General features: G+C 45.8%; 1 protein-coding gene across 17 annotated transcripts in view; it reads left to right on the top strand.

Annotated features, from left to right (window-relative positions):
• Positions 1-16,067, top strand: part of DENND1A (DENN domain containing 1A) — a 472,628-nt gene that overhangs the window by 315,594 nt on the left and 140,967 nt on the right. For all 17 annotated transcript variants that reach the window (XM_088793184.1, XM_088793181.1, XM_088793185.1 and 14 more), the window contains one exon: positions 4,913-5,038. In XM_088793184.1, the coding sequence (XP_088649310.1) occupies positions 4,913-5,038 (126 nt within the window). The remainder of the gene's footprint in view (positions 1-4,912; positions 5,039-16,067) is intronic.

Raw genomic sequence — 16,067 nt, forward strand, 5'->3', positions numbered from 1 at the left:
GTTTCTCCCCCTGAGACCACCTCCTTCACTGATCAGTGACAGGAGAATGTGATCCTCGACTTTCCTCCAGGCGGAAAGGCTTGCCCACTGAAAATGCCTTTCAAGATGTCAGAACATTGGCTCATCTGTTCTTTCATTCATGAGAAAGTGCTGAATGACTCACAGGGCCACGCACTGTCGGACCTTCAGGGAACTCAGAGTCTAGCAAGAAAGATGGTAGACACTGCACCTCAGCCGAGAATCACCTACGCACGCCGAGGGGGCCAGGCTGGGTGTCTCCGGGCTTAGGGGAGGCTTCACAGATGAGGGGACATCTGGATTCCCTCTTTCCCTTAACCCAAGGCAGTGTTTAATGTGACTGTTAAAGGAAAATACCTCATTTAAATTCTTTATTATGAAAGTAACATGTGCTTTTTTATAAAGGGTAATCAAAACAATCAAAAGTTCATAAAACAGAAAGCATCTCTGCCTGGTTAAAGCTTGATACATGGCATTTTAGATTTATACTACATATGTGTACATATATAATTTTTTTAAATGCTTCATGCTGTACATACTATTCTGCAACTTGCGTGTTTTCCCCCCATTTGGCAATATTTTGTGGACGTCTTTTCGTGTCAGTTCTTAGAGTACTGCCACGTTCTGTGTGAACTGACGGGAACTGACAGGATGTGGTATAATTTAATCGGCCCCCATTGACGGACACTCGGATGGTCCTTCAAAGGGTGAAGAGATGTTCACAAGCAGGAAGGAAGGGACAAGGGACAGCTCCGTCTGCGTTGTTGGCACGTGTTGGGGCTGGAGAATCATATATGCTTCTAGTTAGCAATTTGGTATCAGGCGAGTATAACTTTAAGTGGGGCCAGGGGAAACAAGGCCAACTGAGGAAAACCTCACACCATGCTTTGAGGAGTTAGGATGCTTTTCTGAAGGTGCAGGTGGCTGGGGGGGGGGGGGGGAGCATCGAAGGGTTTTGAGGGAACGATTGAAGTGGTGAGAGTCCTGTTTTCCCAAGATGATTGGCTGGGACAGTTCTGGGTGGATGACATGGACGGAACACAGAAGGAGAGCCCGTCGAGGAAACTGCTCCAGCAGCAGTCTGGGCAGAGCATGAATGGAGCTGAACCGCACAGGGCCAGGGTCAAGGGCTCTGAGAGAAGAGGGCGGATTCCGAGCACATTTGAGATGGTGGTAATAAGACATGGGAAGGGAAGAAGGATGGAATCCAGCTTCCGGATCTGGCCTAGGAGACTGGATAATGTTGCAGTGACCGAGACCAAGATGGGACAGGGGACAAGGAGGGGAGCTTCAGAGCGAAGCTGATGAATTCAGTTCTGGACTCTCTTCCCTTTGTTTTCTGCCTGCCTCCTCTGGTACCTGATTAAAGGAGGAAGCCATCGTCGCCAGCATTTCCGTCCCCCCCAGCATAGGCCTGATGAACCCTGATGTTACTGATCTGACAAGCACCCCCAGGAGCACTCAGGGCAAGTCTAGCTTTAGATGTGTGACTGCGGGTTACGGAAGCCTTAGGTTTTCTTCCCTCAGTTGTATTTAAAGGACAAAATGTTATCACCGGTTATCGGCTGCGCATATACTTGAAGTTTCAAAGTTTGAAGTGCTGACAAAAGCTTCTCCGTGTTGCAGGGTGAGGAGAGGTCTTCAGAAGTCTTGGCCTCAGTGGCCACAGGGGCCCAGAGCCCAGGCCCACTTGGCTGGTTGCAGACCAGCTGGATGGGCAGGAAGGCACACACTCCTTTTGCTCAGTCGTGAGCAGTGACCACCTCTTTGTATAAAATGGTAATGAGGCCATTAGGAGAGGCTCACCTGAAGTGCAGCTTGTGAATCCGAGGTAATTAAACACCTCCCGGATGATCGGAAAGGCCAGGGAAGGTTAAGTGAGGAATAATCTGCGGCACAGGTGGCCCAAGGCCTTTGAGGAGCCAGAAGAAGAGCGACAGTGGCTTTCACCATTTCAAAGGCTGGAAATGTCACCCTCATCCTCAAGAGGGGAAGGATTTTTATTATTTGGGGAGTGGACAGTGGGCAATATTTTTAACATCTTAATAAAGTATGTGCCATGTTCATGTTGCTATTTGAAGTTGAAAGCCCATGGCAGAGTCTGCCTGGGTGCCAAGTGGACCGCATTGCTCCTCGCAGGTGCCCACTCGTGTGGTGCTGGGGCTTGTGTGTCCCAGAAGAGGGCAGGTCACAATGAACCAGGTATTTATACCTGGGTGTTGAGACAGGACCCAAACTGCTCCCGGAGAAAAGTTGTTTTCCTTGGCTTGCCTCCCAACAAAGATGGGGTGGCCACCCCCTCAATGCGTGTTCCTGTCACTTCTGACTTACCAGAGAAAGTTCAGTCCTGTCTTCACCCAGTTGACTGGCCAAGCATATGGCCGGCCACCCCTTTAAGCAACAGCACTTATTGATGGCCTACTGTGTGCTAAGAACTGCGTTCCATCTGTCCTTTTAACTTATACATGACTGTTTGTAGCGTTATTTATAATAGCCAAAAAGTGGGAACCACCCAGATTCCTATCGACTGATGAATAAATAAGTAAAACGTGGTATGTTCTTACAATGGATTGCTATTCGTCTATGACAACGAATGACGTATTCTAAGTGCTACAACATGGATGAACCTTATTCCTAATCAGCATGATGTTTGGTGAAAGAAACCAGTCACAAAAGACCACATGTGCTATGATCGCATTTATGTGAACTTTCCAGAATAGGTAAATCCATAGAGAAGGAAAGTGGGTTAATAGCTGCTTGAGACGGGGGTGAGGGAGATGGGCAGAGGATTGGTGGGGAGTGAGAAGTGGATGTCAATAGGGTGCTTTCTTTTTGGGTGATAAACATGTGCTGGAATTAGGCAATAGTGATAGTTGTCCGACCTTGTCACTACAAAACCACTGAATTACACACTTTACATGAATGGATTTCATGGTATGTAAAAGCTGAGAAAGGTTATATCTTAATAAGCTATTGAAAAATCCCTTATCAGAAACTTAGTGATAAGAAAGAATATTCATGGGACATTTCTAAAGTATGTGTAGTCCATCCCGGGTCAGTGATCCTTGATATTTTTTGGGTTCCCAGGCACCTGTAGGATTCTGAGGAAAGCTGTGGATCCTAAAAAGTGGTCATCTCTCATTCATACTAAACATTTGTGGGCAATTCATGGATCACCTGAATCTAATTTTCTGTTTTATCCTAAATTTGACTTAAATAATGTCAAGCCATTAAATGATCAGGGGTGTCCAAACTTTTTTCAACGTTTTTTACCAAGGGCCATATGTGGTAAAATACACAAACAGCCAGGCCACTCACTCGAGGTGAAGTACGTATTGCCTTATCTGGTTTATTTAAGTAAACTAAATATATTTTTGGAATTTGCTGCGGGCCAATTAACAATGGATTGCGGGCTGCAGTTGGCCCGCGGGCCGCAGTTTGGACACCCCTGCATTAGATAGTCCTTTGCACTCCTTATAGATACCTGAAACATGCCCTTGGTGTGTCATCTGCATGCTTAAAAACAGTCATTAGTTTTCCATTTCTCTCAAGACAAAGGAAAACGTTCCTTAATGTACTCATTTTAAGCCACAGTCCCCCTCAGTCTCCCCATTAGCCACAATCCTTTCTGTTCCCTGAACTCCTCCTCACAGGTCTTTGCAAGTGCTGTTGCCCACGCTTGGTCCACTGTTCCTACCCCTCTTGCTGAGGTGACTCCTTCGTCTCACCCTTCACATCTCTGTCCAAGCCTGTTTCCCTCCAGGAAACCTTCCTTGACCTCCTTGGTGAGCTTCGTCACAGGCTTGTCACAGTAACAGTGTCACAGTATTGGTATCTTCCTCACTAGACTGTAAGCTTCGAGGGCAGAGCCCATGTCTGGTTTTGTTCACCTTTGTATCCTCCACGCCTGACATAGCCCCAGGCACTCAGGAAATAAGGAATACTTGTGAGTAAGTGCGTGACGCAAGGCCACGTGTTGCACACTTCCAGGGGCACCTTTCACGTGGAACACGCTATGAAGTTCTGCAGTCTGGCGTCCTGAGATGACTGAGGGGCGTGTGAGAAACACAAGGAAGGTTGATGTTGTCTCTGATGTTGAGGGCAGCAGCTGTCCCGCCGTAGTCTTAACTCCATGGAGGATTCACAGGAAAAATCTCATTCAGTTCTCACTTTCAGGAAAATCTGTGTTCTGTTGTGCAACTCGTTTGTTTGTAACGTTTGGACCCAAGGAATCTCACAAATCTATTCCCGCTACTTCTTTCCCCATTGTCATGACTTTCTTGTCTATTTTAACCTGTGAGTGCTTATCTATAAGCTGCTACTATTCCTTTAGAGTATGAGGTGTGCGGCATATAATAATGTGTATTAATTATACCTAATATATATTAAAGCATTATAAACAAGTAATTTATTTCTAATACCTATAAGTAATTTGAAGAGGAAATGGAATTGGAACTAAAAATCTTTGTTGTTTTGGGTCAGATTACAAGACTTTGATTCACGCTCCAACTTGGCCACTTCTTAGGTTTGTTCCTAGGCATGTAAGTAATCTAACGTCTCTGAGACTGTTTCACTCTGGCAAGATGGAAACATTAATCTCTTCCTTGCAGGATTGTTGAAAGAATTAAATTAGAAATTTTATGTGAAGCACTTACCTGGCACATTGCAACTGCTTAGAAAGTGGTTCTGTTTTTGTTTTTTTATTATATGCGCTCGAGTAGAAGCAACATTCATTTAAATTTCAAAAACCTGCCCTAATACTGAATGCATGTTTGCTCTCCCAGCAGCTGAGCTATCAAATCGCTCCCCCTGCCAGGGCTTTTCTAGAGCTCTTAGTCAGCCATCGTTGTTCGCCCCTGTCCTCAACCTGTGCCCCCTTTCTCTCGGTCACCAGATCTCTTCCCTGAAGAACCGGCTGAAGAAGGTCTCCACCACAACTGGCGACGGTGTGGCCAGAGCCTTCCTCAAGGCCCAGGCCGCTTTCTTCGGCAGCTACCGCAACGCTCTGAAAATCGAGCCGGTGAGTAGCTTCTCGGTATGTCACACACCCATGTTTGGTCAGGGCTAAGAAATGCACCTCGGGGACCACGAGAAACCCGCAGTTTGTCTGGTTGTTGAATTCACCTGGAATGTGTGTGGTGGGGCCCGGGGGTAGTGTCCTGCCTGCACCCTACCTCTTAGCACAGGGGGGCCGTGCTGCCACATGGGAGCACTGACTGCTCCCGTGAATGGTAAGACCCCTTTCCCCGGACGGCAGCACCAACTGTTAAGTTCACACAGTGCCGGCTGGCCCCTCACGCACACCTGCCATCACGAGGATTTGCAGGAAGGCTGAGGTAGCGATAATCATCCCCCACTTTACGGATGCAGAAACTGAGGCCCAGAAAGGGCATGACGTGCTACGCAGTGGGGGACCCTGTGGTGGCAAAGCCCATGATTTCCCACTGTGCCTCCCTGTACAGGGACCTTGCCCCACACTTAAGAAAGGAAATCTAAATCCCCCTGGGGATTCACTTCTTAGAGGCTCCCAAAGTGCTCTTGGTGTAAATGACTATAAAGTCCGCTGAGGACTGGGAAGCAGTGTTATCCACCGCCATGGCCCTTCAGCCTTTCCGAGCCCCGCTGCCTCATTCGCAGCCCCTGCCTGCCGTGTGAGGTGATTCGTCGTCGTTAGGATATGAAGACATCAGCTCAACCCTAAAACCAATGAAAGTACCAACTCTCCCAGCTTCCGTAAAACGTTTGCGTCTGCTATCCCTCTGCTCAGCCTACTCCTGGCCCCTTGGTCAAGGAGAATGGTGAAACTGGCCCAGGGACCTGGGTCACCTTGTGTAGGAGGAAATACTGGAAAGGAACCTTGCTGATGGCCCTTTCTCTCAGGAGCACCGGGCGCCCTTCATCCTTAGCGGGTGGGTGGTGGCAGCGTAGGTCGCACTGCCTGTAGGGTAATGGTTGTTGTTGTTTTTCCTCCTGTGACCCCATCATTTGTCTAAGTGAAACAGAGTAGCAATAGCAAATGCCTTGTTTTCCCGTCCCCCAGGCCGTACTCTCTGTGAGGTGGCCAGGGCAGTGGGCGCTCCCTTGGCTCCCATCCAGCACGTAGGCCGGACTTTCTGGGTGGCCTCAGCCTGAGGCAACCTACAGAAGGGATGCGCTCTCTTTTTGCTTCCTAAGAAATACTTCCCTTAGGTCCTCTAAAGCCCTGCCATTTAAAGGCAGTTCCTCCTCTCCCGCTTGCCTCTAAGTGAGGTGGCTCAGATTCTTTGTCCTGAGCTTGGGACCAGCCAAACCAGTCGTGTTCAGTGTTGTTTGAGAGGGATATAATTCAAGGAAAATACAGTTGTCTTCCCATCTCTAAAATAAGAATGGGACAGCTGGCTCAGTCGTTGGGTTGCTGAGAACTGATAGACATGAAGTATTTCCACTCTTATAGTGAGCTCGTGGTTGTCATGTATTTGTCTAGAATCCAGAGGCTGTGACTCTTGGTACATGTTGCTGGGTATATGATCAGGGCACAAGTTGCTCCTTCAGAAAAGTTTATGGTTGTACTTGCACTTGGCCCTGAAAGACATTGGCGTTAAGGATGGAAGCCCTGGAGTTTAAAGCCTGTCTTTCTACTTCTAAGCTGTATGACCTTGAGCAAGCCACTTAATCTGTCAGTTTTTTCACCTGTGAAATGAGGCTACGAAGGCCTATCATTCTACATCTCCAGATGATTATAGGATTAAATGAGCCATACAACATCTCATAGGAAAAGTGAAACTTGACCTAGGTCTGATGAGTAAGGTTTGGGAAAAGAAAGACAGCATCCCTTCGCATGGCGCGTGTGGAGTTAACTGAGTAGGCAAAGGCTTGGAGGCAGGACCCTCGTGGCCCCTTAGTCGGGAGTCATGGATTTGGGTGGGAAGATGGGGCAGGAGAGACTGGCGCCACATTCGACAGCGTTGGATGCTAGGCATGACCTTCACCCTTCAGGGAGTGTAAGTTTTTGAGCAGAGAGGTCATGTGACTGAAGTCATACAGGGATGAATGGAAGGGAAGCTGAAAGCACAGACCAGGGAACTGTTAGGGGAGCTCGGAAGAGAGTCCTCCACTGGTCATATCAGGAAAAGAAACAACTAGATGACTAAAGTGATAGATAAACTGTGAAAATGAGGGGCAAAAAACGTCCAAGTGTCTCCCAAGATTTGGACCTGGGAGAGGATCATGACGCCCATAGTAGAAAAAGGGAAAGCCGAATGCAAAGGTGTTCCCAGTAGCGGTATTTTTAATGGTAAAAACACTGAACGGACTACATGCCCATCGTGGGCAACAACAGAATATTAATGGTCATTAAAAGTAGCATTTTGAGGATAGGATGATGGGTTTGGTTGTAAACATGGTACATTTCATTGAGTCTAAGCTGCTATTCAGTCATAAGATGTACCATTATTTATGGACCATTAAGAAAGGGAAACGGATGCTGCCAATTATAATTGAAGGATGCTATCAACTGTAAGACACATCCCGGTTTCAGAGGTGTTACAATGGGAGGAAATTTGCGTCTTAGAATCGCCAAAATGTGGCAGATTTGTCATGCTCCCAGTCTCTTCATCTGTACCAGAATGGCTTTTTTCTGTGAGGCCACGAGAGAAACAGGGGCCAGAAATTTTCTCACCAAGCGTCATCACCACGTTACCTAGATGGCTTTTAAACCATACATTTAATTCTAGCCAATTCTCCACATCCACAAAGTGGGATAACAGCACTTCCCATACAAGATTGTGTGGGGGATTCGTTAAAATAATGACTGCAAAGCACATGTGAGCCCAAGAAAGAGTGAAGGGTCGGGGCACTGGCCACACGGAGGTGGCGTGGGGATGGTGCCTTGGGTGAGCCTTCGGGATGGCAGGCAGCGCGGTGCTGAGGGGATAGGGCCGCTCCCTGGTCCACTTGTCTTTCCGTTGTTTCTCTGGTTGTAAAAAGAGCACCTGCTCTTAGTACAAAGCGTTTACTGTGACAGAGGACTAGGAATGAGAAAACACCCATAATCCTATCATCTGGGGTTACGGTAACTCCAGATGTTAGCATGTTTCTCCTCAGGTCCTAGGGTTTTTCCAGTTGTTTTTGTTTCATTTTGGTTTTGGGTTTTGGTTTTTTACTTTTAGACAGTGGAGATATTACTGGCAAAGCAATCCAGTTCCCAGTTATTTGGGTTGACCTTTTAGTATAAAAGGCCAATATAAAAACTATTCTTAAACATCATTTATAATGGCTGTACGTATCCTATCAGATAACTCCAGTGGTTCTCAATCCGGGTCACATTTCCCGGGATTTTTGTCAAGGTCTCGAAATCTGAAATTAGTGCCAAGGCCCACCACATCATCCCAACGCTGGTCCTTCTTAAATGTCAGTAACCTTTCACCATTTTAAACTACACTGTGCTGAACATCTTTAGATAAATCTTCATGCATGGTCTGAATTATTTCCTTAGGCAGAATCCCTGACGTGGGTTGACTGGGATCCGAGTACATTGACGGCCTTTGATATAGAAGGTGAGGGAGAAAAATGGTGGCCAGAAGCTGGTGGTGGCCTGGAGTGGGGCACCTCTGAGGCAGAGTGCTGGGCAGCGTTCGAGCAGCAGCCAGCAGTGGAGAGTGAGAGCCTGCGGGTGCAGGGCCAGGAGCAGTGTGTGCGGGGACGAGGGTCCAGCTGCATGGCATGGGAGCCCCTTTGCTCACCTGCTCTCCCTGCTTTGTGGGGTGCCACACCAGTGGGGTGCAGTGGTTTTTCATCCTGGGCCGGTGGATGCAGTCATGAGACTCGGGTCACTGCAGAATCACAGAGGTTTGGTTTTTTAAAACATGAAACACGGCAGGCTCGACAGTACTCCTTTCCACTCTGCTCCTGGAGCAGCTTGGCGGCTCCCGCTGAGCCCCCTCAGTGCCCACCTGGCTCGGGGTGGGGGCGGAGGTGAGCCCCAGCCTGTGAGGCAGAGACTGGCAACTCCTACTCCACAGCCCAGCGCTCACTTGACATTTTCAGCTCCTTGGCCTTTTTTTAAATTTCTTTCCTACTGGAAAAAAAATTCAGATTGCAGCTGGATGGGGTTCTCAAGCTTCGGTCTCTTTTCCCTGCCCAGAGGGGACGAGGAGCCAGGCTGCTCCCTTCCATCCATGCCTCTGCTGGGGGACCACGTGCCTGTCCCAGGGCAGGCGCACCTGTGCTGGCTCATTGGCAGTGTCTCTTCAGGGCCAGGTGAATGATTTCCGAGAGCTCTCCTGAGGGTCAGAAAGTGAGGGTGTCCAGCCACAGCCACATCTCCCACCTGCTCAGCGGCCTCCCCCAAGGTCGGAGTTCAATTCATCTCTCAGTTGCTTCATCTATGATCTCAGTAATTCTCCACAACTGCCCATGACTATCCGTTTTGCAGCTGGGAGATGGAGGCTCAGATTGCCGGTGATTTCCTGGTAAGTAGTAGAGCCGGAAGGCAGACTCGGGTCGGCCTGACTCCCAAGCTCAGGTTCCTTCCACCACAGCCTCTTGTCTGTCTTTGTTCTGGTTTCCACATGTGCCACTTTAGTAACTCTTCTGTCTACAGTCCCAGCCTGGGCATGGGTCATGGTTTAGTGCAGGCATCAATGAGTATATTTTGGAACTGTGGATGGAAGGATGGGTGAAAGAAATGAAGGAACAATGAAGTGTGTGCGGCTGGGGGCTGGCCCCCAGTCTCTGTCCATGTGTACGCATTGCGTCCTGTCCTGTCTAGGCTTTGGAGGTTGCTGCAGCCTGGGAGAGTGGAGAATGTCTGCAAATCACAAGGACATGTGACCCATTTTTCAGTCACCTGGAGAATATCAGGTGCAAAGCCCAAAATATTTAACAACATCCGCCAAGCCAACTTGTTCTCCACTTAAATGACAGAACCACAAGCAGCCAGGCAGCTCCATTCGGAAAAACCCCCTTTATCCATGTCAAGCGGCAGCGAGGCTCCAGCTCATTTATTTAGGCCTTTCTTGCTCTCTGACACGCCTCCTCCTCGCAGTTGCCAGGCAACTCTGGGAGTAGCAGTGTGTGTTAGGGATTAACCAGTTAGGGCTGGGGTCCTTTTTGGCAAGACGGGGATAAAAGACAAATGATTTTAATTGCTAGGCCAAGGATCCTTTCTCTGCTTGGTACAAGATTGCAACTTCGGGGGGGGGGGGGGCGCTGCATTGCAGCACGATTTGTGTATGTTCCCCTTCCTCCCACATCTGGAGAATGAATGAATTTTTAAAAGAATCTTAGTTTTACTTCTTTGTTTAAAATTATATAATCCTGAAATCTGAATAAGACAAACCCATCACCCTCTCTTTGAAAGATCTTTCATAGCCCAGTAGCCTCAGTTTGAAAGAACTTTCAGAAATAGACTCGTGTCTTCCAATGTCATCACTTTTTCTGTTCGGAGTTTCGTATTTCATAGCTCGTGCTCCATGGAGTCGTGTTACGACAGTGCGTGTGTTGGTGCCTGTTCCGTATCTGTGCGCTGCAGGTCCTTGGTTAACATTAGAGGTGCTCTGAGGTGCATCCTGTTCTGGCCGCATCCCCAGCAAGGCCGGTGTAGATGGAGCTCCGTGAGACTTGTTTATACAACAAGCTTGTGTGGCTCTCTCGGGGCGAGCTGCTGGTTGGGCTTCCCCAGGCCGAGTGGAGCACAGCCCCTGCCCGCAGGGAGTGCGTGCTAGGCTGGGGACAGCAAACAGTCAGGATTTCTGTGCCAAGAGGCCTGGCTTCCAGATTGAGCTGTGGGCACGCGGCATCGTCCACCTTCTAGCCCCTGATTTTGCACAGGATTCTGCTGAGTCATATTCATCCACCTAGAACCTCTTGAAGACAGAGAAGTTAAGATCAAAGCAGATTGATGGCCTGGCTTTCAAGCATCAACGGACAAGGCTGTGTTGGAGCAGGTTGGAAAAGCACCATATATGTTTGTCTCCTGGTTGAGTAACACCACTGATCTCATGGTTTTAAAAACAACAACTGTATTTAGGTGTGTTTTCAGTGTAGCAGACAATAGAAAAATATTTAGAAACTAGAAAAATTAAAACATCACCATAATCCCACTGAACTACCTTTTGTATATTCTCTTTAATTGTTTTTCGTTATGCAGTGTTTATATAGCTACTATCAAATCTAAGTTAAAAGTTTGTTTCTCCTCCATTTAACGTTACATCATATGCATTTATACGTAGCTGCAGAATATTCTATCAAGTACAGCTACCGTAATTTCTGTTACCACTCTATCTTGTTGGACATTTAGGTTGTTTCCAATCATTTGGTATTATAGTTAATACTCCATTAAACATCTTTGTGAATAAAGCTGTGAAGTGCTGTATTTCGAGGCCTTCTGAGTACGGAAATACAAGTCTGTGCAGGAGCGTGACTGGGTGCCAACTTCTTACAAGGTGGTAAGGAGGCAGATTTCCTTTGACTCAGGCTCAGAGCAACTCACATTGCAAAGACTGAAGAACCCTTCGTGGGATGCGCTCCCTGCACTCCACATAGGCAAGCAGAGCATACCCAGAACATACAAGGGCTATTACTAATTTGTCTGTGCCTCCATCTGGTGCGAAAGAAAGGTTTGAGGAATCTTGAAACGATAGGTACAGTACAGCAAGACAAGAGATGAGGAAATCGGGACAGGGAGCTGCGACGAAGCCTGGAAGGGGCTGCTGTGTGTTCCTCTGTGCTGCTCCAACATTCTCCACACAGCTTGGGAATGGTAGAGCTGGAATCGAACCCACGTCTGTCCTCAGAGCCCATGCTATATTTTTTTTTAATTGTGGTAAAATTTTATATATCATGAAATTTGCCATTTTCACCACTGTTAGGTATACAATTCACTGGCATTAATTACATTCACAGTGTTGTACAACCACCATCACTACTTTCAAAAATTTTCATCACCCCAGGCAGAAACTCTATCCATTAAGCAGTAACTCCCCATTCTCCCTTACTCCAGCCTCTGGTGACCTCTGATCTACTTTCTACCACTATGAATTTTCCAATTCTGGGTATTTCAGATACGTGCAGTTATACCATATTTGTCCTTTTGTGCCTGGCTTATTTCACTTCGCATGAGGTTTTCAATCTTCATACACATTGCAGCATGTCAGAATTTCATTCCTTTTTATGGCTGAAAACCGTGTTTCCCCGAAAATAAGACCTAGACGGACCATCAGCTCTACTGTGTCTTTTGGAGCAAAAATTTATATAAGACCAGGTATTATATTACATTACAGTACACTATATAATACCCCGTCTTATATTAGAGTAAAATAAGCCTGGGTCTTATATATATTAATTTTTGCTCCAAAAGACGCATGAGAGCTGATGATCCGGCCAGGTCTTATTTTTGGGGAAACGCGGTAATATTTGCTGTGTGCATATACCACATTTTATCCTCTCATCTGTTGCTGGACACTGGGGCTTTTTCCACCTTTTGGCTGTTGGGCATAATGCTGCTGTGAACATTCCCATACAAGTATCTGTTTGAGTGCCTGTTTTCAGTTCTTTTGTGTATATTCCTAGGAGTGGAGTTGTTGGGTCATGTGGTAATTCTATGTTTTAGCTTTTTGAGGAACCACCAAATTGTTTTCCACCCAGAGCCCATGCTGTTTAAGTGGACAGTAGTGTGTTTGTGGAGCATGGATATGTACCTGTGAACATTCTGTAGAGAAAGTTTGTGAACGATTTTCTTATTTTCCAGTTTATTTTAGGCAAGCAGATAGGGATTTAAAGCCAAAACCTGCAGGCCTGAGCTAAACAGATGCAGTGACAGCTGGAGTCTACAGTGGGCTAGAGATGGGGCTGGGAACTAACTTACCGACTACCATTTTTTCTGGTTTTAGTGTTCATCCCAAGTCAAGATCATGTCCTAGGAATGAAGCAGGCATAGGGCAGGGGGTGGCGGGGGAGGGGACTCCCACCACCGGAACTCCCGTAGCTCTGTGGCTGTAAATGTCTAAGTAGGCCACCAAGTATGATGGAGAATGTGGTCTTTGGATTCACCTGCATTTTAAACGGTACTGTCACCTGCCAGAAGATAACCTTGAAAGTCATTTAACCTCTCTGAGCCTCAGTTTTTTCATCTGTAAAATGGAAATAATGCCTACCTTATAGGACTGTTGTGAAAAATAACAATAATATATGTAAAACTCAATGTTTTTATTGATAGTAGATATCAAGGAAATGATAGTGACCATTCATGGATGACCAGAAAGTAAAGGAGGAAGAGGAGGACAGTGAGACTGCCACATTCAAGAACAGTGGGGGCCATAAGTGTTCAGCAAATGTGAGACTACCTGGAGCCATTCAAAGAGACAATGAGATTCTGACCCATTTATTCCTACCTTTTGAAATAACTCTGAAAGTTGGGCTTTTATCTCCAATGATGCATAAAGGACTTATAAGAAACCACATATTTAATTATGCCCTTCAGTATTTATTTGATATTTATTCATTCATGTTGTTGCTCACCAGCAGTAACAGGCTGAAGGGGGCAGTAGGTGCCAAGGGTTTAAAATTAAGAAATGCATTAGAGTCAATTTTAAAAATGCCTAAGAAAATATAGTTGAGAATGTTTTTTCTATTTCGTCAAAACACTTTTTGCCTCTTAGGATAAGATGACCATTGTTTGATATTGGCACCCAGTCTCCACAGTCTGCCTCCCAGGGACACTGATGTTGTTCAGGAACTCAGTCTGGGAGTCCTGGCATCTTGGAGCCACACAAAGAACCTCGCTGAACTGAGAACCATTGTTCTAGATGTAGACTGCCTGAGTAAAATGGGGGTCCTCAAGTGAGAGATGAGAGGCAAGAAATCTGCTTAAACACGATGATCAAGCTAAGAGCATCACTAAATATGATCAAAATGAAATTCTCATAGGTACTAAAATAACTTGAAAAAATAAAACACAGTTAGTGTATGTATCCTAGACTATCCAGGAGGAATTCTAGGCTTTAAATTCTAGGAATTCTTGATCTCACGTAATAATCTGGCTCCTCTCTTACTTTGTTCCTTGGTGTCCCTCACACCGGCTAATATTTAGTAGGTGCTTATTAAATATGTGTTGGATGGACGGACGGACAAATGGATAAATGATACCTGTTTTCCCATTCTGATGAAAGGCTGGCGGTCATCTTTCAGCATCGCACAATATAGATGCTTAGTTTCTAAGAAATCAGCCACAGCTTCATCTTAGAGCATGAGAAGAAGAATCTGACACAGACACCACCTCGTGAATAGTAAGTGTCAAACAAAGGCACACCGGGAGCTGCATGGGAGCCAGCCATAGGCACTTAGGGTCTGGAGAGCATCCCCTCTGAAATCACCATGGGCAGTAAGTATTCAGCTCCAGTGAGGAAAATACAAGAGCAGAATATATTAATAAACTAAGCTGTGGCAGTTGTAAATACTGTATCTTTGCGAAGCAGTGGCAACGAGAAATGGCTGCAGTTGCCAGTGTTTTAAGTCAAATGAGCTTGCTTTAGGGTCTTTTGCGTTTTTGATGAGAGTCTGAAAAGGAAACCTTTCTGGTCCATTTTCAAGCAGTGAGAACATTTGACAATTTAGAGCCTGACACAGTGATATATATGCCTTCATGTCCATAGCTAGAGCTTCTTAAGAACGGGATTTTTGTCTTACTTTTTCTTATACCCCAGCAGAGTAGAGGCTCAATAACGTAAGATGGAGCTATGGTGGGTTTACCCTGTGGAGGACATGATGGAATTAATGATGATTAGAGGATAATCATCATTATCCTTCCCCCGTCCCCCTCCTTCGGACATGCATCCACATTGATTTTCTGTGGGGTGTGGATACATTCTCAGACTCAGCTCCGTCACATTCAGTCCTGTGTACCCTCTCACAAGGAGTGGAAGCCGCTCCGGAAGGCAGTGCAGTGTTGTGATTACTCATGCATCGCTGGCAGAAAACCTCATACATAGAAGGTGCTCAGAGAAGGTGATTATCTGTGGAGTGAACGAAATCATCATAGTCCTTAGGTATAATGTCCTTCGTTGTTTCAGAGCTGAAACACAGTTTTGTAAATAAATCATTAACTTGAAGTCATAAGGAAAAGAAAATAATATGAAGCATTGATTACATGTTAGACTCTTTACATGTATTCCCTTATTTGATTTTTATGTTCCCCATACAGAGTGGTGTAGCCGCATTTTACCGAGGAGAAACCCAGGCTAGGAGTGGTTATGGCACTTTTTAAGAAGTGGCAGAGCCATGATTCGAACCCTCCATCTGCCTAATTCTCTCTCCGCTGACCGCTCGCCACAGTGGTGATTACCATATGGTCCGTATTACATACGATTTGAGGGCATTTCAGAGGAAAACTGAGCTGGTTTCCTCTTGAGTCAGTGTCTCCAATCTGCAAATGTTTCTTGTCTTGAAAATACAGGTTAAACTAACACCATTTATAAACTATTTTGCAAAGGGGAAATGTCAACATTTTAGATATCTTTTAAAAAACATTCCTTTAATAGATCATTTTAATTGCTTAATATTTTGTTTAAATTTTTGATATTTATGGCGATAATTGGATGGAAAAGGAAAACACTGGCCAGTGCAGCTCACCCTCCTCTTTTCCTGTGCTGACACCTAGTGGTCAGCTGCCTCATGGCGGTGTTCATCCGGATGCCGAACTTTCTGGACGGTTGTAGTTTTTCAACTGATCTTACGGTTTTTAAAAAATCAATTATTTTCACCGTAATAAAAGTAGCTACATTAACATAAGGTTAGTTTATTAGGGGTCATCATAACAATGGAACTTTTATTTGATTTAACGTGAATTTTAAGTCAATTACAATAAAACTTTGATAGCAGAAAATGATTAAAAATATATATGTGTATATATATACATATATATGTATATATTTAAAATCTTGGGGGCCAAGCCTGCCTGGGTGACCACCCCAGCCTGGCTTGCACATACAGACAAGTAAGATTCGGTCACTGTTCGTAAGGGCTTTGGGGCAGAGACAGAAAGTGAGCAGAGTGTCGCACTGAGGTGTGGTCAC

This window comes from Rhinolophus sinicus, chromosome 16 (assembly GCF_057876585.1).
Source record: "Rhinolophus sinicus isolate RSI-liver-muscle chromosome 16, RSI-T2T, whole genome shotgun sequence".
Lineage (NCBI taxonomy): Eukaryota > Metazoa > Chordata > Mammalia > Chiroptera > Rhinolophidae > Rhinolophus > Rhinolophus sinicus.